At 33.5% G+C, this 26,878-nt stretch overlaps 1 protein-coding gene across 4 annotated transcripts in view; it reads right to left on the bottom strand.

Moving 5' to 3' along the window:
- LOC143249578 (uncharacterized) overlaps nt 1-22,238 on the bottom strand; it is a 73,789-nt gene extending 51,551 nt beyond the window's left edge. For 2 of the 4 annotated variants that reach the window (XM_076499684.1, XM_076499690.1), the window contains exon 1: nt 21,659-22,237. In XM_076499684.1, the coding sequence (XP_076355799.1) occupies nt 21,659-21,711 (53 nt within the window). In that variant the 5' untranslated portion in view covers nt 21,712-22,237. Of the gene's footprint in view, nt 1-21,658 lie in introns of all 4 variants that reach the window. The other 2 variants (XM_076499685.1, XM_076499688.1) reach the window with 2 other exon arrangements.
- Nucleotides 22,239-26,878: the final 4,640 nt, after the last annotated feature.

Raw genomic sequence — 26,878 nt, 5'->3', positions numbered from 1 at the left:
ATATTAAATGTACCATGAGTCGTGGTGGTGACTGCGGAAGTGAGACCCACATTCCGGGGATATACCGTCTATCACTTGAAGTTAATATTCCAGTTCCCATTAAAGTAGTAACGCACTAATTAGTAGCACGGTAGACAAGTTATACTAGCACAGAATCCAATGAAGTTCTCTAAACTAACTAATATCACTCCCAAACATCAGCCATTAAATCCGCTGTAACTGCAAAGTTTCAGGCTCTAAACAAGCCTTTATATGCGATAAAATATTCATCCGCATAAAAGTAGTGTCAAGTTGTTTAAACGATCTTATTAAAAACTGAAAATTCTTATCAGAAACTTTTAGCAAAATTTCCTTAATTTTATTTCTTTATGTTTATTTAGTACATTCTTATATTTATCACACATTATTTTAATACTTTTATTGAGAAATCCTTTATTAAATCCATTAAATATTAATTTTTGCATTAGTAAGTCTACATAGATAATGAAATATTATAATTTATTGCAAATTTTACAAACCTGAACAATTGTGAAGTTATAATACTTATAATAGAAGATTGTGGTACAATACTATTAACAGAAGGTAAACCATATATTGGAAAACAATTTTTTTATCAACAATATTTAGATTGATAACGTTATCAAACACTTTTAATTCATAGATCTGAATAATATGTCTCGACTTTAGGAAATGAAGTATTTTCAATGTCTAATTCTACCAAATAAATATGGTTAATAAAATTAAGTTTATTATTAAAGACAGCACTTCTGATCAGAAGTATCCGACTTCTTTAGAGAACTCAAAGAAGTGTCACAGGTGAGGATGGTAATTGGTCATGGTGGAATGAGTCAATCATTGAATTCAGCAATGTCATCCAATAATAGATCCAATTCAACCAGCTGTGCCAGGGTACATAAGCCAAAAGGATGAAGAGTAGACTATCTATTCTGAAAAGTACAGCCTACGACTAAGAAAGGCACAACCCCAAATGGGATGCTGTGGTAAGGATCAAAACATAGCAGCATATTGTAAAGAAAGTTGTAAATGACATAGTTGAAAAGGAGATTCGTGGGACTCAGTGTACAGAGTTTAGACTGACAAAGTGCAGAAAGTCTTCTATGCCTACTGGCAGGCAAGAAACCACCATGGACAAGGACATTTTGGAAACTGTATCGAGGTTGGAAAACAGATACTTCAATCATGCAATTACTTACTGCCTTCACCTAGTTAATAATAGATGGAAGACTAATAACAGCAGGATCAAGTTCTAAGAAAGCAGTCAAGGAGAGACAGTCAGCTTGCTTCAGTTTCTACCATGATAACTGGATCAGATAGCATTAACCACAGCCACACTCCCTCAGAACGATGGGAAAATGATCACAGCCTCATAAGCTACTCTCAACCTTCCAAGAAAAATTAGAAAGAAATGAAGAGGAAAAGAAAGATATATCTATATCAGTAAAGAGCTGACTAGGTGCATGACATCAGGTAAAAGAACCATTACCGAAGAGAGAAAGGTTGTAATCTGAGAGCATATGCACCACAGAACGACTCCTCCCTTCAATATCAGCACCATTGCAAAGTGGATTGTGTTAATTAAAGTCTCACATAATGAAAAAGGGAGATAACAACTGTTTTGAAAGAGCATCAAGGTCCAATTGATCAAGTCTTTCCTGGAGACAAATAGAGAGAACAAACAGTGATTGTATGACCCACACAAACATGAACAACTACAGCCTCCAAGGGAGTATCGGGTGGCACAGACAAGGTGTGTTCATAATAATCAATAGCATTATCACACCTCCAGGGAATCGTCCATTACACTACCAGTCATTCCAGTATAAAAACTACAAAAAGAGGACAGTATCAACAGCTTTAATTAATGATTCCTTTAAAGGGAGACACATTGGATGAGAGAAATTAACCAATACTTTAATGTCATCCAAATTAAAATGGAAACCTCGACAGTCCACTCTGTCAGAGTCTCTAGTTTTATTTAAGTGAAGGTGAACTGGGTCGAGAACCATTTTGCTTGCGACCGCACATTTATCTATATCGGAAGGAGATCATTCGACCTCCATGGAACGTGCCCTGGGTCGATTGGGCAGATTTATGTCAGTAGAAGGAGATTCCACGGACTGAGGGTGTGACCAAATAATAGTTCTGCATCTCGAGATCGAAGAAGGTTGATCTGAGCAGGCGCTGGAAGTGATGATGAGGATAGATACAGAAGAATATGTAGACTTGTTTACTCTAGCACATACGGAGGGCAAAAGAGTGTTTACAGATGAGAAAAGAACTATGTTGAATGTACGTAAAGATCTGTCTGCACTCATACTGTAGTAGTGGAACGTAGTGCAGCAGCACATATCCTGGATGAATTGGGGGACAGTAACTTCCGAGCTTTTATGTAGGAGATATTGTTCACAGGTTTTAAATGCTGGACCTCTTTCTCCTCCACCCACTTAAGGCAAGAACAAAAGTAAGAGGGATAGGAACCATTAAGTTAACACAGTGCACGTTCGTACACGTTGGCGTCGTGGTCTTTGTCACCACAACGAGCACATGTCAAGAAACCACGGCAAGTTGTCTTTGAATTACCGAATCACTTACACTGAAAATGTCTGAGAGAGTTAAGAATATATAGTCATACCTTACAGTTCAGATAACCTGCTATGATTATGGCAGGTGGACGTGGTGATATGAATGTCAAAATAAGAACATTGGTAGGCAGCATTATTCAGTCCTTACGAGTGGAGATACAGAAACGCCTTGTCTGGAGAAACATTCTTGGCAGCTTATGAGAAGTTTAAATGCTCCACCAATCTTATGCAGAATGTTGTTCAGTGAAATGTTACAAACCCAAAAAGCTTTCTCACTATATGTGGTGTAGGAACCATCTGTGACTACGATACATAGGCAAATGTTCATCATGTCCTTTAAATAGGAACTGACATGGATTTTATGCTTCATTATTCACCCAATATATACACTTTCTGTTTACGCTGTGTTGTGCAAATCCAACTAATATCAGATATTTCACCCGTATGAGGTGACTGAAACTTGCGGTTTCTAATTATCTCCGTGATGGCTGTATAGCACCATTGGTGCTCCGTGTTGCTTCTGGCGTTTGTGAAGAGTAGTAGAGCCTTTATTCTTGGCTGGAAAATATTTTACCTCTGATTTGAACTATCTATAGCACTCATACTAATCATTGGTAGAGCATGATCCAGAATTAAGAAGATTGGTAGGGTAAAGTGGGTGGAGCTTTTCAGCTCTATTTCCTGCTATAACTTTCAATGCACTTATGACTATGGCAGTCCTCATTATTATGGAATAAATGTAAATGTTCAATATATCTTAGATGCTGCAGTGTTTTGTATAAGGTCAAGAGTGTGCCTGCAAAGAATGGTGATGTCTTACCCTCATGACATCCCTTTTGTCGAATGTGCAGAACTTTGTTGTGGCTTTGGTAAGATTGATGACCATTCTTATGTCATTTTACCATTTAATCACCCTGCTGAGGGATGGTTGAATCTTGTTTATGTTTTTAGCTTCGTCCTATCCTATGTTATAGAATAGTGTCATCACCAAAGGTAAGCACATGCATCAGTTTGGACCAGCCCTCTTCAGCGTGTATTCTGTGATGGCTGAATAGCACCATTGGTGCTCCGTATTGCTTCTGGCGTTTATGAGGCGTTGTAGAGCCTTTATTGGTGGCTGAAAAATATTTTACCACTGATTTGAGCTATTTGTAGCATTCGTACTAATCATTGGTAGAGCATAATCCAGTATTAAGAAGATTGGGCCTAATCAAAATTAGACTTACCCTTATCTGTTCTTTTCCTTCTCCTGCTAAGAGTATGAGCTCCACTGCTCCCTTGGACATCCATCTTGATACTGTTTGTAATGTACCATTATTTACAGGCAATAAATTGAATATTCACTATTCATAGCTCTTGTTCCCATCCTTGTCCATTCTAGCAAAAAAGGCAGGTGACAGTGGGCCAGTAGCCTATTATAATTGAAGATGTCATTCTTGAGGTGGATGCACATTGGTCAATTGGACATAAGGATACCATCCCAATACTGAGAAGTCTCCCTAGCACAGGATCTCAAGCTGACCCAACTCTGCTTATGATTGGCACTGGACATCTTTGTGTTTTTTCCATCCTTTGTGAAGTGCCCTGTCCTGTCTATTTGTTGAAACATGACCAAGCATGGACAAATGGTTAGTGCACTTTACTCGCATTCTGAGGGTTGAAGTTTCGAATCCTCGTCACACCAACCATGGTCGTCCTTTCAGCCGAGGGGGCGTTATAATGTAATTGTCAATCCCATTATTAGTTATTGAAAGAGTAGCCCAAGAATTGGCGAAGGGTAGTGCTGACTAGTTGCCTTCTATCTATTCTTACACTAATAAATTAGGGACAGCTAGCGCAGACAGCCATCGTGTGGCTTTGCGCGAAATTCAAATAAAGAAATAAACTATTTGGTGAACTCTCCTGTATGTTTGTCATTATTTGAAACAGCTGGAAGGTCTAAGTTTTGTTGGCTATTGATACTATATTCCAAAGTTTAGTCCATCCAGATGGCTTAACACTAGAACTGATCTTACTCGTACCAAAACCAGTCTTAAGATAACTATAGCATTGCACCTACTATCAATCAAGCATTAGTATTGTACTTGCACTTACAATTCAGTTCATAGTAGCTTTAATATTGTTAAAACTAAACACTAGATCTACAGCTATTACATAGTAACACTGTACTTAGGTCTGCAACTGAAAACATTGGAACCTTGTAATTCGATTATAGACTATCTTGACTTACTTCTTAGATTTTAATTTAGAACAGGTCTAGGCCTAATTTGAATTCAAAGTAGGCCCAACAAACATTAATCTTGCTGATCTTTTTGAGAAAATTACAATCTACAATCTTTCATAAGGGCTTGTAGCCTGTATAAAGAAATTACAGCCATTTCCCCATTTTATTCTCTTTATTGATAAAGCAAAAACAAGATGCTTATAAACCTTAAAATTGTGTTTCCGTACCTCCAGTGAGAACAAACACAGTACATTCTGTAGTTTTCTGTTTTACAACAAAACAAACATAATATGAGTATTTGTATCTGAGGTTGATTAAAAAGTTGGCACTTAGCCAAACAACTATCCTCTCCTCTTCCTTCTCCTTCTTCCGCTTCTCCAGAGAATCAAGCGTATACACGTAGTCATTCATGAAACGCTATTTAACAAGGACCAGCCGAAACCTTTTGCATCAGCGCCATCTGTAGGTAAATATCATTATCGCTTACTCATTCGTCATGTGACACGAGTTTTATTGCGTTGAAAAACAACGTGTTAAAAAGCGAGATAGCATGAAAGGTATGATAGGTGTAATATATTAAAAGCTACAATCAAGACGTATCTTCGTAAGGCGTTTCAGTAAAGTGTGTAAAAACAAAAACATTACCAGCTGTTTCACGGTTCCTTTAATTTTTCAAAACTTTGTCTCAAACACTTTTAATAGTGGAAACTTCACAATAAAACTATAAAATTCAATAGTGCATAACGTCAAAATCCTTGCGAATAATATTGTATTACAGATTAACATAGGAAAACAAGTTATTGGTTCGAACTTTACAATAAATAATTCATTTTATCTTTTGGAAATAGTTGGAAACAACGTTCAAACAAAGACATAAAATCGAAGCATAAAAAGTGAAATATTTTGGTCATTATGGTGTCCATTCAGCCTATAGCAAGAGCCAGAGAGAAATGGGGAGGGGGGAACCAGAGGACCTAGATCGATGAAAATCTCATTACCAAGAAAACGCAAAGAGTTCTAACCATCAGCGAAGACCCATCCTATACGTCAGTACACTGGATGAAAAAAAAAAAAAACTTTATACATATATATATGTGCGTGCGACAAATCGATGAAGATTACACCTAAATGTCTACAAAACATATCTAAATGAAATAAAATGTATTGTATGAAATGTCGATTTAAAAATATGCTGTATTGTTAGGGCATTGTTCACCTGATGTAATTCGAAGTGTATCGTCAACTTTAAGTTGATTTGTAAATTTTTAACTGAAATAGTTTACAGTTTACTTGAATGTTGTTTTCATAAAACAGTTAGTAGCCGTGCTTTTTTCACATTCGAATTGAAGTTAAATATTAACTAAAACCAAACCTTTTTTTTTTTTTCTAATGTATTGTTCATTAGGTTTTGAAGGAACCAAATAGCGTTTGAATCAAGGAACTGAAGACAGTGAATCTTTGTTTAAAATAACCTGGCGAAACGAGCTTCTCTGCACATGAAGACGCTTTAGCGAAATTTGCATTTTGCATCAGGTGAGTTCTCATTATTCTTAGCACAAATTTTCAAATTGTAAAAAAAAAAGATACTGTGCGTTTATCAACACAAAATACACTGTTAACCAATCTAACAAGGCTTAACCTCATAATGCAACAAAAACTTGTGCAATCGTATTTAATCAAGAGACGAACTTCTTGTTTTGTATGTCTTGTTATTAAATACACCAGTTCTTTTAGATAACGCAATTACATCCTAGTTCAAACTCAAAACCCAAATGCAAACACCAACTGCTTTTATGTTTGCTAGTTGGACATGGTACAACACTGTTTAAAAAGTTAATCAAGATATTGATTTTTCACGAAATATATGAATCCTCATATCATCGTAGCATCTGTTTTATCTTTGTCAGGTTTATAACTCAAAGCACTACTTTGGCAACTTACTAAAACACCAAATGACTATCTTGGCTGGTAAATAAGCCATGCTACTATCTTAACAATGAACTAAATAACTACTGCTTATTTCGGTGAGAAAATAATCAATAACACAATATGGAAAATGAGCATAAAACCTGTTGCTTATCTTAGATAAAGTTATAACATTTTCTTAGCAACTAATTAAACACCAACTGCTTATCTTGATCAGGAAAATAAATATCAAGAATACCTTCACAGCGAACTTACTGCCACTGCCTATTCTGCCCAGGTATAAGCAGTAACACTACTTTAATAACTAACTCAACGACAATTGCTTATCTTCATCAGAAAAATAAGTAACAACTCTATCTTGATAATAAATTTAACACCAGTTTCTTATCTGGATTAGGTTCATATGTTATAGTGTTACTTTAATAGTTAATTAGAACATATACACTGCTTATCCTAGATTGGTATATAAGAATGACAGGTTTATTTAGTTCCTAGCTTTCGAAATTTGGACAGTCTTTCGTCAGAGGCTAGAACATAAAAAAGACAGCCAGATATATAAGTTATAACACTGCATTAACAATTGACAACTACTCATCTTGACCAAGCATGTAAGTCGTAGGTATCTTATCAATTAATTAAAATGACATCTCGATAAGTTATTAAAACATCAGGTGGTAAAGGCTGCTGCTTGACACTTAAAGGTGGTGGTAGTAGGAGAGATTCTCTCAGAGGTACACGGACCGCTAGATTCTCGTAAGCTGTTTGACTTTTTTTTTTTTTTTGCTAAAGTGATATTGTTGCGTGACATCGGATCGCGAGGTACCTTTACAGTACATACACTCAGTAAAAGCTTAAAATTGGTAGCTTATTAGCAGGTTGCTTCAACGTCCCCTTTTGCTTTCCTACAGTCATTGTGCTAGCAGACAGTAAACTGAACTGGGTATGTAAGACCTCAGATATAGACTGATTATCTAGAACAGATTTGTGTGCATTATCAATAGCTCAATATCGAAAAATTCAGTAGTTTATCGTAAATGGGTATGTCTATTCTAATAACTGTAATTAAATATCAACCGGATAAGTAACTTAATCACAAACTTTAAAATATTGATCAAATATGTGTCATAATACTAGCTCAATATATAAGTAATAAATCAATCAATTATCTTTACTAAATAAATGTATACAAAAGCTGGTTCAACATGTAACTAGGAAATTAATCAGTTGTTTTGATTAGGCATGAGTGAACTAAAACTGGATCAACATGTAATTAGAAAACTAATCGATCGTCTTGATGAAGCATGAGTGTGTTAAATCAATTTAACATGTAACTGCAAAAGTAACTAAGCACATATGTACTAAAACTGGTCTAACTCAGAGCAACAACAACAACAACAAAAAAAAACACTCGGTTGCCTTATCTAAGCAGATTTCGATAAAACCGATTCAATATTCGAAAAACGTGATTCTTTTATATTTGCTATAAATTGTAAGTTATAGAATATGACATTCCACGGCTTCTGAAAAACATCAACCGACTGGCCCGGCATAACCAGGTGGTTAAGGCACTCGACTCGTAATCTGAGGGTTACGGGTTCGAATTCCCGTCACACCAAACATGATCGCCCTTTCAGGCTTGGGGGAATTATAACGTGCGGTCAATCCCACTATTCGTTGGTAAAAGATTAGCCCAAGAGTTGGCGGTGAGTGGTAATGACTAGTTGCCTTCCCTCTGGTCTTACACTGCTAAGTTAGGGATGGCTAGCGCAGAGTCCTCGTATAGCTTTGCGCGAAATTCAAACCAAACCAAACCAATCAACCGACGATGGGTTAATTTCAACGAGTCACTATCCAGTGTGAATGAGCCTCAAAAGGCATCGTCTTAATGTTATCACATTTTCAGTTTTATTGATTGATTATTTGAAATTAAACATAAAGCTACACAATGGGCTATCTGTGCTCTGTCCCTCACGGGTATCGAAACCCGCGTTCTAGCAGTTTGAATCCGCAGACATACCGCTCTGCCAAGAGGGGATTTCAGTTTGAATAAAAACATGAAAACAACTTCAGTTATTTTTGCTCTTTTCAAATCAACTTCTAGACAAATTTTATTTTCATTGTTAATTAATTTTTATGTCATTGAGTCACCTTTAAAACTAAATCAACTTTAATTGATTTGTATATGTTTGGAAGCAAAATATTATTTTCTTTATATTTACAATGTCGTGAAATTTTGATATTTTTCAACTTTCAAGCAAACATTTTGGTAGTAATTATGTTTGGTTAATGTTAAATATTCAAAAGGTCTTTTATAGATCACTGAAAAAAACAAACAGAATCGGTGTCCGTTTTTCTCAACTGAATTCCTTCTTTTTACTTAAAATATTTTCGTAAACAGATTACACTATGAAGACAGTAAAACATTTTAAATTGATCGCACGCCACCTGGTAGGTGTTTGTTTTGAAGTGTAAAATGTAAGTTGAAAATAAAAACGGCTATATCTTTGTTCCAGTTTAGATGAAATGTTAATGAGCTTATAACTAATATTTGCTTTTATTGCATATTTTTGCTTGAATTTATGTATAAATATTTGTCTACTCTCCCGCAATATATTTCTTTTTATGTGTTTGTAAGATTATCTAAAACTTCTCTGTCGGTCTTTGAATTGTTTGTGGATTACGTTGAGCTTTAATTTCAAATTTAAAGCCAAATTAAAACGAATAAAAATAAATTAATTTACACAACTCAACCAAGCTTCGAATTTAAGAAAGTATTTAATTTTAATTTGTGTGAAAGAGGGCGTTTTAGTATTTCCAGGGCCCTGCATGGCCAAGCGTGTGAGGCGTGCGATTCGTAATCAAAGGGTCGCGGGTTCGCGCCCGCGTCGCGCTAAACATGCTCGCCCTCCCAGCCGTGGGGGCGTATAATGTGACGGTCAATCCCACTATTCGTTGGTAAAAGAGTAGCCCAAGAGTTGGCGGTGGGTAGCGATGACTAGCTGCCTTCCCTCTAGTCTTACACTGCTAAATTAGGGACAGCTAGCACAGATAGCCCTCGTGTAGCTTTGTGCGAAATTCCAAAACAAACAAACAAACAAAGCCAAAGTGAAACGGTAGTGACGTTATAATTATTGTATAGACAAGACTAAGCAAGGAACATTTAGTGGAGTAGAACTAGTAGTGCCACAGTAAAACGGTAGTGACGTTGTGACTATTGTGTTGATTAGACGAAGCAAGGAACATTTAGTGGAGTAGAACTAGTAGTGCCAAAGTAAAACGGTAGTGACGATATTGTAATTATTGTGTTGACCAGACAAAGTATGGAAAATTTAATAACGTGTAACCTCGGGCCAAATGGCAAAGGAGATATTAATGCGATATATGAAAGAACAATGACATTTAAGAAATGCAAATACCTCATCGCATTATAACAATCAACAGAGAACATATTATGTATTACAGAATCTAAAAATTTATACAGGAGTTGTCGTCGACATAGGAATTAAAAAATATCATACGGTCATATAAGAAACATTCACATGATAGAATAGTACATTACTATCACTTCAGATATACGACACAGAACATAACATCAACACAAAGAATATATCAATGCCATTTGATAAATATTAACGTCATTTAGAAGGTAACGGTATAATGTAGGCGGAACGTATGTCATTAAGATGATATTGTTATTTGAGCAATCACAATATCATATGAGTAGTAGACACTTTATAAATACATAATAGTAGTAATAGTAAGAGGGTCATAGAAAAGATAGCAATGCATATTATGGTAAGTAATTGGTACATAGGAAGTGGATATTATATAGGTAATATATTGAAATTGGTTGATGCAGCATATATACCAGTGACAGTTTTCATTACTTATAATAAGAACAGTTTAACAGCGAAGTTTTAGTTAACCATTTAATGTGTGATTTCTTTAGAAGGCTAACGAGTCGCATGTTGGTCGTGTTAAAGTTCTAAGTCTTAGAGAAGACTCTCTTTCAGAGAATTAATTTCTAGCTTATCGATATCAATTTCAGGTTTAACTTATGTTCTTTTGTACTTGGCATATTGCTAATACAAGCCATTTTTTTCTTTCAACTTATGTAAGTATCGAACTACTGAGCTTTATAGACTGGATATTTCCATGACATAAGATATCATACCGAATCTTAGGTAGTTTTACATACTTTAATATAGAATGAAACTTTTACTTCTTAATTACTGAAAAAAAACCCAGAAAGCTAATGTATTATTTTAAACAGTCCTTAGTAGCAAAAAAGTTGAAATATACGCACATTTATTTATGTCACTGCAGAGAAACTGCTGTTTTTATAATGTTCAATCTTTTATCTTTCTTTCTTTTCTTTTCAATCTACCATCATTCCATCATTTATCGGTGGACAGACTTGAAACTTGGTAGGGTTATACCTTAGTCCGATATGTCAAGACATCATTTTTGATTTAGGCCTCTTTTGGAACTTTATGGGATCAAAGGTCAAACAACACAAAAATATATGTTTTGGGCTCCTGTGCTGTAATATTTGCAGTAATCAATATGAATTTATACAAATATACATTTCATGCGACCAACACATTAACTGAGAAAAAAAGTTGGATTTGTGTGTTTTACGTCTTTTAGAGGGTCAGGGCTTACAAAAAAATAATAAGTTATGGGTGTTTACTTAATTATTTGGCTTTATATTGACCAATTTACACAGAATTTGATGTAAAGATACCTTGCTGCAGGTTCTATGCAGTGATATAAGTAGTTTTCGATTTATCTTTGTTTCACACGATATTTTTGGTGTCAGAATTGGTCATGTTGGGGTTGCGTGACTGATGTAAGTTGCATTTGTCCGCAAATGTCGGCATCTTTTCTTTTCATCCCAGTATTTTCTTTTAGCTATGTTTAAGCAATTTTAATACTGTAAGACGTATGCATATTTGTTACTCATATCTTTGAGAGACAACAGTACGATACATAATTCAATTACGATCTTCGACGATTATTTTGTGCTGACAGGAGTTTTACATACATCAAATATATTTAGATTACTCAAAACCGATATTACTATTCCAGAATCTTTGTTACAAGTGAATATTAAATACTTTTTTCAATTATTCCTAGTAGCAGAGCTTGTAATGTCCAACCAAAGACACGTGTACTAAACTTACTCTTAATTAAGCCTTGTGTTACAGAAAACTCAAAATATGTTCAACTTTTAAAATGCCTATATTTATTATTTAAATTATTACGTTTCTAATGCATATTTTTTGTATTCCAATTTCTGTATTTTTAACTTTTCACACCACATTTATAATATTACTTGAGATTTATTACTGATATTTTAACAAAAAGGAGAAAATTTATTAATGTTTTGGTACACTTTGGTTAAGCCTGACGGTACAGAAGAGGAAATGCTAGATAGTTCAAAAACGCAATCGTCGAATATTTATTCACGCAAAACATCGACGTTTTCTTAAGTCATTGATGTATAAAAGATTATAAATGCCAGGGACTCATTGACCAAAAGAGAACGTTTTAAGCATCGTAAGGCGTGTTTTTTTTTTTTGTTTTGTGTTTTGTGGATGGATTAAAGGGGACTGTGTGAACTACTGGTTGTCTACGGTAGGTATTGGAGAAAAAAACCCATAAAAATTAACAGATTATCTTTTATTTCTATTCTACTGGCCTTACAAATTTTATGATGCAAAACAAAGCAATGAATTATTGCGTATTAACACTTACTAGCTCAACATAATTATTATATATTATTGTACAATTCTACATGTCCCTGCGTGACATCCACTTTAACATTAAAATATTTAGTTTCATTCTCATTAAGATAACAAAAACATGCATAGCTGTAATCCAAATTCAAATTCAGAAGAGATAATGTAAGCCCACAGCGTAATATATATTTTTCTTGAAGTTTACAAACTTTAAACACGATGTGTAATCCTACAAAAACGTTCTGTTCCTTAACTTAAAAAAGTGGTTAGGAAATTTACATGACTCTCCAGTAATTCTAATGAAACCCAGCATTAGTGATAAAGATTCGAAATATTTCAGCTAGTTATGTTTAATTACAAAAGTAAAGATTTATGTAAAAAACAAACACAATGAATTTAGACAATCTCATCACGAAAGGAACTTTATAATTATAATTTTTAAGCTACTGTATAAGCATTCAGTTAACTTTCTAGTTTTTCTTCAGTGTCATCGAACAGTCAAAACACAGGAAAAATAGTGAGAACCATACGTTCTAGTTAATTCTTTATGTCTTAAGTATGTGAAATAAAAATAAAAAAGCCTTTGAAAATTAAAAACTATAAACAACTGAAATGGGATAGGAAAATACTTTACAATAAAATTATGTGTCGCTGTCCTTTACGTGGTATTGTTGAGCGAAAGGTGGCGATACGTAGTTTTATCGTATAGCTTTTTTTTGTGTCCCATTTTGGCATTTCATAAATGTTAAAAGTACACATTTTACTTACATGTGAGACTGGTTAACGTCGCTAAATTCTACCTGTTCATGTAATAAATAAAATAAAATAATATTTATCGCAAAACCCTTAGAAATACTAATATGTTGTAAGAACGATTTTTGTACCTGAATATGATCTATAGGCAGAAGTACCCTTCCACCGTGGAAGAAATTTTTAACTTAACCTATCAGTTTAAATTATTTCATGGACTTTAAAAAGGTTAACTGTGTTACACTCTTGGTTTTACTCAAAGCCAACTCTCTGAATTACTTATACCGCTCCCTACGAAAAGTAATTGTTGAGCATTTCAGTCATGCTAAGAGCCACTTAACAATAACACGTGGTAAATCTACATTTTTCTTATTTAAGTCACGTGTTTAAAAGTGAATAATAATCTGTTATTAGTTTCTAACAATTTAGTGTAGAATATTCTGCTTACGAAATAAAATTTGGCGTCAACGGTATTCATGCTGTTCTACCATCATTTCAAAGGTGAATGTTGAGCTTTGTCGTCTTGCGCAGCTTTTCAAACAGTAGTCAGACGAACGCTTGGACAGACACCACGATTCGCAATATGTGTAAGGTAAAAAAACTATCAGAAAATCACCAACTCAAATATTTTATTAATTAAAAACAAATAAACGAAATTACACTTTCCCAATTGATCAGGATAAACTGTTTTAAGTACATATGTTATATAAAGATTTAAGATAGAAACAAAAAAGAAATCAAACAAAGAATTTTTGTCCACTAAGTAGGTTTTCATAAAAATAAAACAAAACTTTTTATATTACGATTTAAGACAAATTTAATGTAATATAATTTCTATGCTGGCTCAGTGGTTTTGCACTTTGACCTTGTAATCGGATGGTTGTGAGTGTAGTGCTGTTGTGTTCTTGAATAACATAGTTTACTCCACGTGTTCCAGTTTACTCACCTGTTAGCTGGAGTTAACCTGTGATGGACTGGCATCTCGTCCAGATTGAACGGGTTACTATTTTCATCTTCTCGTGCCATTTAAAACTGGAGTTCAAAAGCACTGTCCCAATGTGCCATGCAAATACATTGCAATAATTAAACATAAGTATAAATAAGGACCGCTAGAGAAAGTCTCCTGTTGTCTACTTATGAAAAGAAAGAAATGTTTATTTCTGTTTAAAATAACTAAACTACACAATGAGCTATCTTTGCTTTGCCCTACACAGAGAGAAAACCATGGAGTTTAGTGTTTTAAGCCCTCAAACTCAGGGTTAAACCACCAAGAATCGTACAGAAAATCAAGACAAATACAGGCAGTATAGACAGAGATACCAAAACAAGTAAATATAAATTTGAAAACATATTTACTTAATTTGCTTATACAAGGAATTTTTTCTTTCATTTTTCCACCAAAAAAAAAAAGTTATATTCAACATAAGCAACAGATTGCGATATTCTTGGGTATATTGCGATGAAACCTAATGAACAGGCTTACAAAATTGTAGTTAGGTTAGCTACTTACGTTCCGATCAATAGTATAAAATTAGAAACGGCAATACCTACGTCCCGTTTAGCTCACGGGCGAAGATGGTGCCGTTCAAGTTGTAAATGGCAGAACTCCATTACAATTCGCCTCTTTTTATAACATTACATTATACGTTGTTTTATGCTGATAGTAATGAAATAAACATAAATAGAGCTATTGTATAAGTCAGCTGTCTGAAGCGATTTTTTATGTTCTTCTTTAAATGATTAATGAACAACATAAATGCACTTAAGTTCAGGGAGAAACACCTGATATTATCCACGCATAAGCCGGAAGAAACAATCAAACTTGCTTTGTTAAACACACATAAGAACCATGAAAATATCTTCGAAACTGTTTTTACCCAATTATTTCCATGAAAGCAGGAAAAATAAATTTATTATGTAAGAACGATAAGTCATGTGCACTTAAATATTATAAATCGTTTAATCTGAGTAAGCGTAATATTCCTTTACGTACTGAGTTAAATTACACCTTATGTGATTAGGTCGTTTTGTATTATTTTGTGAAATGTAGTAAAACAAAGATTTTCGTGGAAATATCTTGTAATCAGATGATCGAAATGACCAAAAATATAAATATTAATAATTAATTTTAATATTCATAACGTTTTACATGATTTAACAGGATCAGTCTTTCTAATTATCACGACCGCATATTTATTAAACAATCCCTTAGTGTGTCAACCAAGATATGTTGTCAGATGGATACAGCGACAATTGTAGAAACAGTAAGATTTATTTTACTATTGTTAGATACTTTAGGGCGTGGTGTAAATCAATATCATTACTGAACGCATGCTCCATGTCAACGATCACTTGGCGATTAATTACTTTTACGCCTAAATGGACAGTACTTGGTCAGTCATAACACAGCTAATAATATGATGTGTGAAAATGTTCAATGTTATCTAACATCAGACAATTTTGTTTAAACATGAAGATGTCCAGTATAACAGAGCATCAGCGGAAAAATGTAATACTAGTGAAATGACGCATGCGTGTTGGCATTCACCACACCTTTCACACAAAGCATTCTAGTGTGACGTTGGATCGATATATACTATATCATTGTGTGGCAGAGAAAACGTGAGTTTTTACGTCTGAACAAAAAGATAAGTTCAATCGCATCCACTAGTTTATTTATTACGTCAAATAAATAAATAAATATGTATTTAGTATACTATTATTGTACACTCTTTTCCTAAACAATTCCTAAGGAAATATATTAAGAATGTAGTGTTTAACAGTGAAAGAAGCGTAATATTAATATCTTAACACAAGTAAAATTCGACGTACTTAATATAAATATTGCGAAATCATATAACTTCCTTATTCTACGATGCTTCGGTATTGTTGTTTGAAGTCATCTAAAGCACATTGTTAGGAAAGCAACACTAGTCTACTGAATTAATAAAACCGTACAATAAAAAACGACCTTGAGAGGTATTCAATTCTACTATTCCATAATCACATTTCTCGTTTTTGTTATATTTATAAACAAATTGAGACTAAAAAAGAACAAACTATGATTATTACAAGTGCAATTTCGTACTACTTGGTATATTAGCTTGAATAAGGGAGAATTACAGATTTTAGATAAATTACACAAATTAGTAAGAGTTTCTCTAATCCGCCATTTTTTGTTCATAAGCAGAAAATATTACTTCACAGATACTGATTTTAGTACACATATCTCAAATAGTAAATTGATGTGTTCACACTATAACTAACCTTCGGTTCATATCACTACATTCAAATATATTCCGTAAAATAGTTCTAAAAACAAAAATTCAGTAAATGAAGAAAATTATATCATTGGCTCAAACATCTTACCAGTGAATATCGAAACGCAAACGACATTCGCAATGAATGTTAAAATATATGAAATATACAATAAATCAGTTTTAATTACATATTCACTATCCGGAAATAAGTTATTTTAAATATCTATAAAATTAAGTTATTCTATTTACCAATAATTAAAGCTTGATTGTATTATATTCCAAACAATTTATATGCTTGAAAAATGGCCAGGTGATTAAGACACTCGACTCGTAATCTGAAAGTCGTGAGTTCAAATCCCCGTCACACCAAACATGCTCACCCTTTCAATCCCATTATTCGTTGGTAAAAGAGTATCCCAAGAGTTGGCGGTGGATGGTGATGACTAGTTACCTTCCCTTTAGTCTTACACTGATATATTAGGGATAGTTAGTGCAGATAGCCCTCATGTAGCTTTGCGCGAAATTCAAAAATAAACAAACAAACATGAAAAATAAGAAACGAGATGTTTGTTAGACCAAAAACAACTTCAAGAAAGACATTTTCAGATGTTTCATGTCGCTTTTCAGTAATATGTTTGCTGAAAATTTAGCTATCCACATTTCTTAATGAGGTTTGTTATAGTCATTAACTAAACCATTGAACACTATAAATTATATAATTATTAATGGATAATGTTATAAATCTCATAACATCAGCACTACAACAATGTGTGGTGGTTGATATATTACTTTTCATTAGAAATCTGAATCTCTAATAATGTATTTAATCATAATAATACATTTGACGAAAATGTTATTGAAATCTATTTAATAAGAATAACGTACTATTTCAGTCCTGCATAATCAAATATATGTTTATTGATAGAATAGATAAATATTTATATTCAATATTTTAATGAGAACAGCCTATAGTGGCTAATCATTCACTTCTAACCCTGTACTTGGAAAACACCACACAAGTACAGCCTCAATTTAAACACTAACAGTTGAATTGGAGAAAATCGACTGAAGAGAAAAGAATGGCCAGGCCTCAGCTATATATCTTTGATCAGCTCGCATCTTGCGCTTTCTTGATCGGATTTAGCAACATGAATGAAAATCTCATTGATGGAAGCAGACATTGAATCACCAAGTCTTTTACTTTCAGCCAGTTAGATATTTCCTAGAAACTTTAACAACAAATAACAACTGAACCATCCTGTCATTGATATATTTACTCTAAACATTCTTTACACATTACTTTACATTCATGGTTGTACGGAGTTGTTATAAGTCTTACACAAAACGTTGAATAATATGCTATTATAAAGCAGATTCGAATGTTTGAACATTAAATTATATGTTATCATAAAATATTTACAAAATTCTGCATCAGTTGTACATAGTTGTTACAAATCTCATATTAAATTCTGAACATTCAGTCACTCGTCATTATAATATAAAACTTACAAAAAATCTTGCACTCAGTTCAACGCAGTTGTTATAAACTTAAGACATAAATCAGAAAAAAACAGTAATACGGTATCACAAAACTTAAACAAAATCCGCATTAATTGCCAACTATTTTAAAACTTATACAAACTACAGTTGACAAAACTTTGAATATTCCGTTGTATGTTATTATTATGAAAGTCATACAAAACCCTAGATTTGGTTGTACATAATTGTTATAAACCTTACAAAAACCTGAACATTCAATGTTTGTTGTTATAAAACTTACGCAGTATCTGCTGTTAGAGTTGTATGCAGTTGTCATAAACCTCACAAAAATACGTACATTCAGTCATACACTATTGTAAAACCTACACAAAATTAGAGTTTTACGAAAGTCTGAGTGTCTAGCTGTACGCTGCTATTAAACAAAATCCAACACAATTCACTGTAGGTATTTTCAAAGTTTGCACATACACCTGGCCTCTAACTTATGTTAGTGTTAAATAAATACAAAAACATTTGTATTAAAATTTGAAACAGCTGTTGGTTATACACTAACTTTTTGTTTTCAGTAATTCATTATAAAGAGTAAATCTCTATATTGTATATGATGAACTATAAACTCCATAGTGACCGACATTTAATTAAAAAAGAAGTCACTCAACGTAGAATTAAAGTTATCTTCTAGATAACCCTGTAGTTCATATAAGATTAAGATTTCAAAAACATCTCACACCATTAAATACGAGTGAACTACAATTGTAAACCTCCATATACTTGTGTATGAACCCATAGGCGAAACAACTTTTAAATAACAATGATTTAAAGGAAAACAAACAAAACACAAGACGAGGGAGTCATGGAAACTGTTGATGATGCTTTTTCACGGTTTCTTGCGTTCTTTAGGATTCTCTGACCAGGAGAGTAACAAGTGTTTGAGAATAACAAAAAAGCGTTTAATCATTGAATCATTCCAATAGGCATGCGCTCTTCACTTGGAAATAACTAACATAAATATTTCATTCGTTTTGGTTGAGACTCTAAACAATTTCAACCTTGAATCATTCACTGGCTTTGGCGAGTAAAATTCCAAGCGACCAGTAAGTACAAGTTACAAAGAAGCCAACCAATCATAACGGGATTAACTGTTTTATCATTACTCTCGAGACCCACAAAATAGCGATATCGGTCCAGAACCCCTGTAAAATCGTTTCTTCTGTAAAACACTGTTATTATACATACATTTACCGTATGAAAATACATTATAAACATTGTTGATTGACACGGTTTCAAATTACGGTATCATTATAATATCTTCTATATCATTTTTGTACGAGCTTTTATTAATACCATTCAGGGTTAGTTAAAATAGAATACCAGTATATAATACAAAGCGATGCACAAAATAAAACGTGTCGGTAATCGTAGAAAGTGGACACGTTTAATAAATATAATTGCAAAATACTTGAAGCGTAAGATACCTAACCGACGACGCACATTTAATCCTCATTTAAATGAGGTTCTTCTTGTTTAAGCGAAATATAGAGATTCCAAACTGAAACTTGCGAGTATTAATTAAAGTCTGGAATTTTGGATTCGGTGAATAAAAATTTGTCATTTTTCAAACTAATACCATCATAGATTTGTGACTTTAGACTAATATAAGATGATTTTTGAATGGATAAAACGGGAATGTTGATGCGCGAGGAAGAATATAAAAACTAATCTGTGCTACTTATTTTTACGTTTACTTTCTGCACGCTGGTATATTGCATCCAAAGTACATCATTACAAAGTTTTGGTTTGACAAAATGTTCTGAGAATTACTGAGGTGGGTGTGGAAAATATGAGAAATGTTAACTTGTAACATTTGTTTGAATTTTATACATGAATCCTAAAATAATTTTTTTCACAATCTTCTGTTATTTGATATGGACTAATAAAACGAGAACCAACTTCGAGTTTCCACAACAGTGACCCGTTCATGTAAGCATGATCCATGGCGATCTAGCGCTTTTCAAATCATATTTTGTATAAATATTAAAATTCTATGTGAAATCTTGATTACAATAACATTTTATCTTTTATGTCAGAAGTCCACGCCTCTAAAACCGAAAAATAAAGTAATAAACGCTAGACACAAGATATATTACACTGAAACGTTCACTAGTGAGAGCATTTTACACTGAACTTTACTTCAAAAAAAGCAACCTTATCGTTACAAACACTCAAAGCCTGGGTAACTGGCGCTGTGTCAATGACAACTGATATTATAACATATCATAGGGTAATTAATAATAATAATTAGATAAACAATTATGATAATTAATATTAGGAATAATCTCCGTAGTTAGCGCTACGTCAGTGACAACTCATATCAGGAATAATTTTTCGTGGTTAGCGTTGTACCTATGACATCTGATAGTACGAATAATTTTTGTGGTCAGTGTGTATGTGTGTTTTCTTATAGCAAAGCCACATCGGGCTATCTGCTGAGCCCACCGAGGGGGAATCGAACCCCTGATTTTAGCGTTGTGAATCCGTATACTTACAGCTGTACTTAGCGGGAGGCTTTGTGGTCAGTGTAGTCTCTATGGCAACTGGTATCTGGAATAATTTCCTTGGTCAACGCTGCATCTATGACAATTAATATCGGGGAAAATCCTTAATAATTTGATCTTTTAAGTATAATCAAATGGCTAAACACCAACATTTTTATTATATTTGTTATCAGGACTAAATTCGTAAGTCAGCACTGTATTTTTCGTGCCATTTATTAGGAAGAAATTAAGTAACTGGTATGTAGATTTCTTAGATTGCTTGTCTCATGTGTTAGGGTAAAGTTACATAGGGGCTGTCTGCGCTAGCCGTCTAATTTTCAATTAAAACGCGGTTTTGAGGTAACAGAAACTGACTCTCGGATTAACAGTCCCACACACAAACTATCGGTGTGTAGAAACGTTGACCACTAAATGGTTAGTCAGTTTTTAAGTATAACGTAATACATCGTGGAGAAGCTAAATTACGAAGTCCGCTTTTATGACAAATTCCAAATACAGAATACCTGAACAGTCAGATATGAAAACACTAAAAACCGAATGCTTGTAGAGTCAGCACTGTATCCGTGGCAACTGTAAACGCCGAGTATTCGAAAAGTCAGTGTTGTATTAATTGTAATTAAGTAAGAATAAATTTGAGTAACCTTTACTTTCTGTTATTACATAAAATAAAAAATAAATAAATCAGCGTGTTACTTATCAAAAACTGTATCATAGATATTGATAACTAAGTTATTTTGTCAATGAAGTGTCGAGTCATATCTGAGATGGGATTAAAAATTGATAAGTTGTGGTACACTTATTACTACTTTCCATTAAAAGATATATATATATACGTATGGATATACACATAGACCATAATAAAATATCTTGTTTAGACTAAGGTAAAAAAACTGTTTAAACTTGGTTTATCAGAGAATAAAATGTTGCTTTAACAAGGCTCGAACCCCTATCGTAGATTAAGTTGTTGATATTTAAATAAATCTGATATACATTTTATTTTGAAATACTTATATATTTCCCGCAGTTTTAAATAAATGTTAAAAATTTTAATTATGTTTCTCAATTTAACTTAATTGGAAAAAAATAATTTACTTACCATAGCTTTGAGAGACCTGATTTTTGTTCTTTTCCTAAATGTCTTGAAAACATCTACATACTTTATTTCTATTGTTCTAATATCCTATTGTTTTGTCGCCTAGGAAAGAAGACACAACTAATAGCAGGCTATAATTCTTTTCAGAATACTCCATATGAATACGGCACAAATGACTACTGAAGCGCGTGACTATATGTAAAAGTAGGCTTAGCGTGATTACCCCAGTCAATGTTTCACCCACAAATCAGAGCACTCTATTAAAGCTAATGCATCTGTAGTACTGAAGCAAATTACTTAATGTAGGAATCAGCATATTTTGATGAAAACCATCCTAAATTCAACACAAAAGTTGCCTAGGAACTTGATAATTTTCCAATAAAGGCTATAAAAATAAAAGTCTTGATATTTTTAACTTTCCTTTACAAGTAATCTTTCAAGCGTGCAAGACCATCTTAAATCTCACGTCTAAATTAAATAGAAAAACCAGTGACAAGAACACAACTCCCAGTCTGACCTCATCCTCGCTCTCACGTGCGACTTCGATGGCACCAGGACACTCCAGCGCTTCTGGTATGGTTCTGCCTGGTCTCTTTTATCACCGACAACGCAAGCGCACTATTACTATTTGTTGTATATCGATCTCGGCAGATCATTCGGTTTCGCTCTATTGTTTTGAAAATGCGTACACGTCTGTGCAACTAGTTGAATGAAACTCGAGTTTAATATATGTGTTTCGCTTGGAGCATTTAGGGCGACTCTACTAGTTCATCTGTAACTAAAGGATGATAAGTAAATAGTGGAGACAGTGCGTGGTTTTCTACACGATGTTCAACAAATGTTCTTGTTCGTGAAAGCACTGTTAAACCAAACCTAAACTGAATTAATAGAGGGGGCCAGTCTATTTCAATATACGTGTTTCTATTCTCATTTGTAGCTCGTTTTACGTCTACATACTTACGTTGCTATAGGGTTCAACCCTTATATTGATTTTTTTCATTAATATTCAGTACTTAAATAGTGCAAATACCATTTGCGTTTCGCTACAAAATACTCATGGTTAAGTGAAGTCATTTAGAAATATATGACTTGCAGCATTTGCTTCAAAGGAATGAAAACAAACAGCTATCTCACAGATTACGTTTGTTTTTACAATTATTAGAAAACAGTGAAAGTAATGAATGAACTTTGTATGAACTATTGAGCAAGCCAATTGTGTATTCATTTCAAATTTGGACTATATTGTTGGAAAATGAGAAACACCTAAGAGAAATGTTGGGCGATTGAAACTATTCTTTCTTAGACTGTACGCAAAACCACAACCAAATCTTATTGTATATACAATGTAAGTCACAAAAGTCACGTTGTTGTAAAGTGCAACAGACCATCTACAACTGATCAACGTGTGTTTTGAAGGTTTACTGTGCGTGCGAGTAATTACTTTTCTCAAAACCCTAAATCTCTGGTGTCTTTTCAGTTTGCATCGCAGTTTTCAGACAGCACCACGTGAAACGCCGATGTATTATTTTCAGTTTGTTTGGAATTTCGCGCAAAACTACACAAAAACTATCTGCACTACCTAATTTAGCACTGTAAGACTAAAGGGAAGGCAGCTAGTTATCACCACCCACCACCAACTCTGGGGTTACATTTTTACCAACGAATAGTTGACCGTCACAGTGTAACGTCCCAACGGCTGAAAGACCGGGCACGTTTGGTGTGACTGGGATTCGAACCCGCAACCTTCAGATTACGGAAGTATTTGCTAATATTACTTTTTCAGTTTACCATTATTCACAATGTAAAGACAGACTTGTAAAAACGTAAAAATCAAGGAACACAGATTATGGAGTTAACCTTCATACAATAAGCAATGCCATTATTAATAAAGTTTAACTTTAAGAAAATAGTATTCTTAGACATGTTTCAAATTAAGTACACTGGACTGACATGAAACGTAACTATAATGTGAAAACGAAAAGCATCACGAACACGATGTAAAAACGTTTACCAGTTTGTTCAAGCAGCTTATACGTGTGATACTGACAGAAAAGACAAAACAATCAGTTATTTCTCTGGAACACTACAGTTTCCTGATGGAAGTCTGAATTCTTAAACTCTCAATTGTGAAAAATCTCAGTTGAACGTTCATAAGTTAACGAGAGGAAATATTAATATCTTTGTACTGGCAATTAAGTGTTTTCACATCTCAAGTTCTTTCTTTGCAATACTTTATTTTAAAGCAATCTCAAGTTCTTTCTTTGCAATACTTTATTTTAAAGCAACTTTCGTTTTACAGCGTCAATTAAGTGTTTTCACATTTCAAGTTCTTTCTTTGCAATACTTTATTTTAAAGCAACTTTCGTTTTACAGCGTCAATTAAGTGTTTTCACATCTCAAGTTCTTTCTTTGCAATACTTTATTTTAAAGCAACTTTAGTTTTACAACGTCTTTAGAAGAAAAGAATGTGGAAATAAAACTGTAAATATTAAAATATTACTGGCAACCAATAATTGAAATATTTAATCACCGAGATAGACTTGAAACAGCAAAAATCAACAGCAATAACCCCTAGTACAAAAGTCGTGTAGATTTTGAACCAATATTCTTCTGACTATATGTCATGCTATTACCTGTGATTACAGACAAGCAATAACAATATTACATTATCTAGTTTTCTGTTGTGATAATATTCGTTATTTATTCATTGATATAGTTCGTCTGGGTTAGAAGCGACATTCTGATCTTCCGAAGATTTGGGTTGAAACCACACCCTACAAGATGCGTATGATGTTATTATAGTGTAACCACTAACATTCTCCTGATATGCCTTTTTGTATAATGCAAGTATAGTACAAACTCTCTCTGAAGTATTGTTATATAATTGTAAATAATCCAAACAAAACTGTTCTTTTGAAAAAATTGATTGAGCAGTTTGAGATATCGGATAAAACAAATATTTGGACAGTTTGTAATTAAAAGAAAGATTTTATAAAAAAAAAACTCACTAGTGTTTGTTTGTTTTTTATTTCGTGCAACGCTACACGAGGGCTATCTGCTCTAGCCGTCTATAATTTAGCAGTGTAAGACTAGATGGAAGGCAGTTAGTCATCACCACTCACCGCCAAAACCTGGGCTACTCTTTTACCAACGAATAGTGGGATTGACCGTAATTTTATAACGCTCCCACGGCGAAAGGGTGAACATGTTTGGTGTGACGGGGATCCGACCCCGCGACCCTCAGATTGCGAGTCGAGTGCTTTAACCACCTAATCATGCCGGGCCGCTCGCTGGTGATTGAAGTTTAACTTGTTAAACACAACAAAACTATAAGTTCCTAGATAGGGAAAATGTGTTAAAGATGAAAACTTTCCACACACATCAGCAGGTGTAAAGCTTCAAAAAGTGGTTCAAATAACGTTTTTGGTCTATCTCTTAAAATTATTACCAGTCCTGAAGTACTAACACTGATATTAATTTTCAGCATTAAAATTGGTTTATAAATCATACCACAAAGCTATATTAGCGCTGTTGTTGCTTTTCCTGACTTACGTGTCAAGGTTAACACAAAGTAAAGGGAAACTGAGGAATTTATAATTTCTAGTCTCAAACCATCTATTAAGAGTATGATTTGTTTTGTCCCTCGCTGGGACAGCCGTAAGTCTTCGGATTTACAACGCTAAAAGTAGGGGTTCGATTCCCCTCGGTGGGCTCAGCAGATAGGCCGATGTGGCTTTGCTATAAGAAAAACACACACGCGCGAGCACGACTTGTTTTACGTATATTACACTGTCAGTCTAACGAACGAATGAAATCATCGAACAGTTTTTCGGAAATTATAAGAATAACACATTATGTTCATTCAATTCAACCACTATGTGAGATGTTATTATTTTTCCCCTGCAATTGTTGGAGCTAATATTTTACCTTTGAACATAACGTTTTCTTTACTTCTGTGTTTAAACCAGTACGGATAAATAAAGAGCGCCACTTCAAGACTGGCAAAACGCTTTTTGTTTCAATTGCACGGACATAATTGTAGAGAAAATAACTAAAGAAATAAATGGTTTCAAGCTGTAGAAATATATTTCACAGTTATTTATTTATAAAAGAAAAACGGATCAATGATATGTTTTCTTAAATTATTAAAATAATAATAATATGGGAATTTTATTATATTTGATAATTCGCCCCAAAACAGTATCAAAATATTTTGACCAAATCAAGTATTAATAAAATTATTGTAACTGTTTATTTGTTCATCACACAGAGGATGGGTTGTATGACAGGACCCATACCTCTATGACCTGGGGACTAAGATATCACTTACGTTTATTAACATTTGAAACGAGCTTACAAAAGATGTAATAAGGTACTTTATACAATATTTATTAGCTAATGTTATCTTATGGAAAAGTGTCGTACAGTTTCAAAGATCGTGAAAACGTTATATATTTAGTACACTGATCTTTAAGATAATTATAACATCGAGAATTAAGATAATTCAAAATCAGGAATTCAACCTTTGCTGTATACTGTCATCCCTCTATTTCAGGGGCACATTCAAAAGTTTGGACGTCGTACAGGATGGTACACAAGCTGTCACTGAAGCTAAATATAGATACTGTTCATTAAACATTGCAATACCTGAACACTGACACTCATTTTACCTAAACTACCAATCTCGTAATCTTAAAAGAAAGAAAGACAAAAATTCAGGAAAACAAAGTGATTTTTAAACACCCTCTACCATATCCCAACTTCCTTGAGTTAAATCTATGATTTTAGTGTGCTTCTAGTGAAACTCAGTTCCTTCAAGATGATTAGTTTTTGCGTAGAATCATGTTAAATATGAAGTTTTTCTTATAATCACCACGTACATCAAAATATTTCAAGCTAAAGTTTCTTACACATTAACCCTTTATCAAAAAGATTTTGGTAACTGATAACTCCCTTTTCTTACAACACATTAATTTGTTATTTGAAGTCACTCTAAGAGCTTCAAAAACTTCATAATACGACAAAGCATATAAAACGTAGAATAACACATTCTCTAAGCTACATAGAGCAATTAATGAAACTATATGTCATGCTATTACCTTTGATTACAGACAAGCAAACTTATAAAAGCAATAACAATATTACATTATCTAGTTTTCTGTTGTGATAACATTTTATTTCGTTATTTATTCATTGATATAGTTCGATATGCTGCGAATAATC

This window comes from Tachypleus tridentatus, chromosome 4 (assembly GCF_004210375.1).
Source record: "Tachypleus tridentatus isolate NWPU-2018 chromosome 4, ASM421037v1, whole genome shotgun sequence".
NCBI classification, from domain to species: domain Eukaryota; kingdom Metazoa; phylum Arthropoda; class Merostomata; order Xiphosura; family Limulidae; genus Tachypleus; species Tachypleus tridentatus.
The sequence above is the reverse complement of the archived record's forward strand: the minus strand, read 5'-3'. Positions and strand labels throughout refer to the sequence as shown.